The 1,936-nt window shown below is 38.2% G+C and overlaps 1 protein-coding gene across 1 annotated transcript; it reads left to right on the top strand.

The window, feature by feature from the left end:
- The first annotated feature begins 236 nt into the window (after window positions 1-236).
- LOC118596499 (olfactory receptor 52E8) lies at window positions 237-1,178 on the top strand. Its single transcript, XM_036207431.1, has one exon. It carries the CDS (start codon window positions 237-239, stop codon window positions 1,176-1,178), a length of 942 nt encoding a protein of 313 aa, XP_036063324.1.
- The last annotated feature ends 758 nt before the right edge of the window (window positions 1,179-1,936 follow it).

Genomic DNA, 1,936 nt, shown 5'->3' with positions numbered 1-1,936 from the left:
TTGCTATTACATGAGCTCAGTGCAGTAATGGTGGCTCTATAGCTGATGCCTTGTAAAATTCAGGAGACTTACATATAAAACAAGGAGAGTATTTTTTACCTCTTTCTACAAATATGAATAGAAGATTAAAAAGTTATTTTTATATTTGACCAGGAGTGAAGATAAAGGACTAAGCAGACAAAGAATCATACTGATCACACACAAGAACTTATCTGTATCAAGCACAGCATCTATCCATGACTGAGAGAATGTCCCTGTCTAATGACTCACAAGACCATCCTTCCTCATTCCTCCTGCTGGGCATCCCAGGGCTAGAAGATGCACACATCTGGATTGGATTCCCCTTTTGTTTTCTGTATCTCATTGCAATACTGGGGAATACTGCTGTTTTATTTGTGATCCAAACTGAACACAGTCTTCATGAGCCCATGTACTACTTTCTAGCCATGTTGGATTCCATTGACCTGGGTCTGACCACAGCCACCATCCCCCAAATGCTGGGTATCTTCTGGTTCAGTCTCAGGGAAGTATCTTTTGGAGGCTGTCTTTCTCAGATGTTCTTCATCCACTTCTTTACCGTCATGGAAAGCATTATGTTGTTGGCCATGGGCTTTGACCGCTACATTGCCATTTGCAAGCCCCTTCAATACACCGTCATCCTCACCAACAAAGTCATTGGTGTCATCACAATTATTGCTGTCCTGCGAAGCCTATACATGGTCCTTCCCCTGGTGTTCCTCCTCCTGAGGCTGCCCTACTGCGGGCATCACATCATACCTCATACCTACTGTGAACACATGGGCATTGCCCGCCTTGCTTGTGCCAGTATCAAAGTCAATGTCATGTTTGGTCTCTGCAACATTGTTATCTTGTTACTGGATGTGGTTCTTATTATTCTCTCCTATGTCAGGATTCTCTATGCGGTCTTCTGCCTTCCCTCCCGAGAGGCCAGGCTCAAGGCTCTCAACACCTGTGGCTCTCACATAGGTGTTATCTTAACCTTTTTTACTCCAGCATTTTTCTCTTTCTTGACACATCGTTTTGGCCATAATGTGCCCCAGTATATCCACATTTTCTTGGCCAATCTCTATGTGGTTGTCCCACCAGCCCTTAATCCTGTGATCTATGGGGTGAGGACCAAACAGATTCGGGAGCGAGTGTTGAGGATTTTCTTCTAAACAGATCACTAACCAATTGCACTTTAGAGAGTTTTTTTTCAGAATTTTTCTCATGTTGTTGAAAGTAGTTATTTTGTTTCTAGTCCATAGAAAATTGGAAAAGGGACAGAATTATTGTAACCAAAATTTCATTTGAATATGAATCAAACATCTTATATTTCAAGGTAGTATTGGGAATATTGGAAATCTTATGAAAATCTATTTTTGTAAACATTTCATTACTATTGTTGGATCTTGCAGATGGTTCTGTATGTAGGACAGTTTCCTCTTTTGCAGTAAAGCTAAGTAAGTGATCTATTCAAATTTCATCCTTAGCAGGAAGTACTAATTTAGGCCAAATATGATTCCTCCAATTATGACCATTTTATTTTTTTCAGGATTTTGTATAATTTAATACAACAAAGAATATTTTTGCTTACTGCAAAGCCATTATGAATATATTAAGTGGCTTCTAGGATGAAGATATAATGGTGATAATGATGATAACAACTTACCCAAATATAGCATGACATCATCTTACTACAAATACACCGCTTACTCAAAGATATTTAAAAGAATAGTCATTCATCTATTATATTTACCAGGATCCTCCTTAACTGTTAATGTAATTTTCTTTTCCACATCGAGAAGCTAGCAGAGAAAGCACATTAGAAGTCAATGTAATGGAAAATGGTGACAATGTAGCTTTGATATAGCATAAAATATACACTCATAAATAAGCATTTAGTTTTATTTGTTGAATAAGTAGTATTTTGATG

This window comes from Onychomys torridus, chromosome 1 (assembly GCF_903995425.1).
Source record: "Onychomys torridus chromosome 1, mOncTor1.1, whole genome shotgun sequence".
NCBI classification, from domain to species: domain Eukaryota; kingdom Metazoa; phylum Chordata; class Mammalia; order Rodentia; family Cricetidae; genus Onychomys; species Onychomys torridus.
Note: the sequence above shows the minus strand (reverse complement) of the source record. Positions and strands in the feature narration are given on the sequence as shown.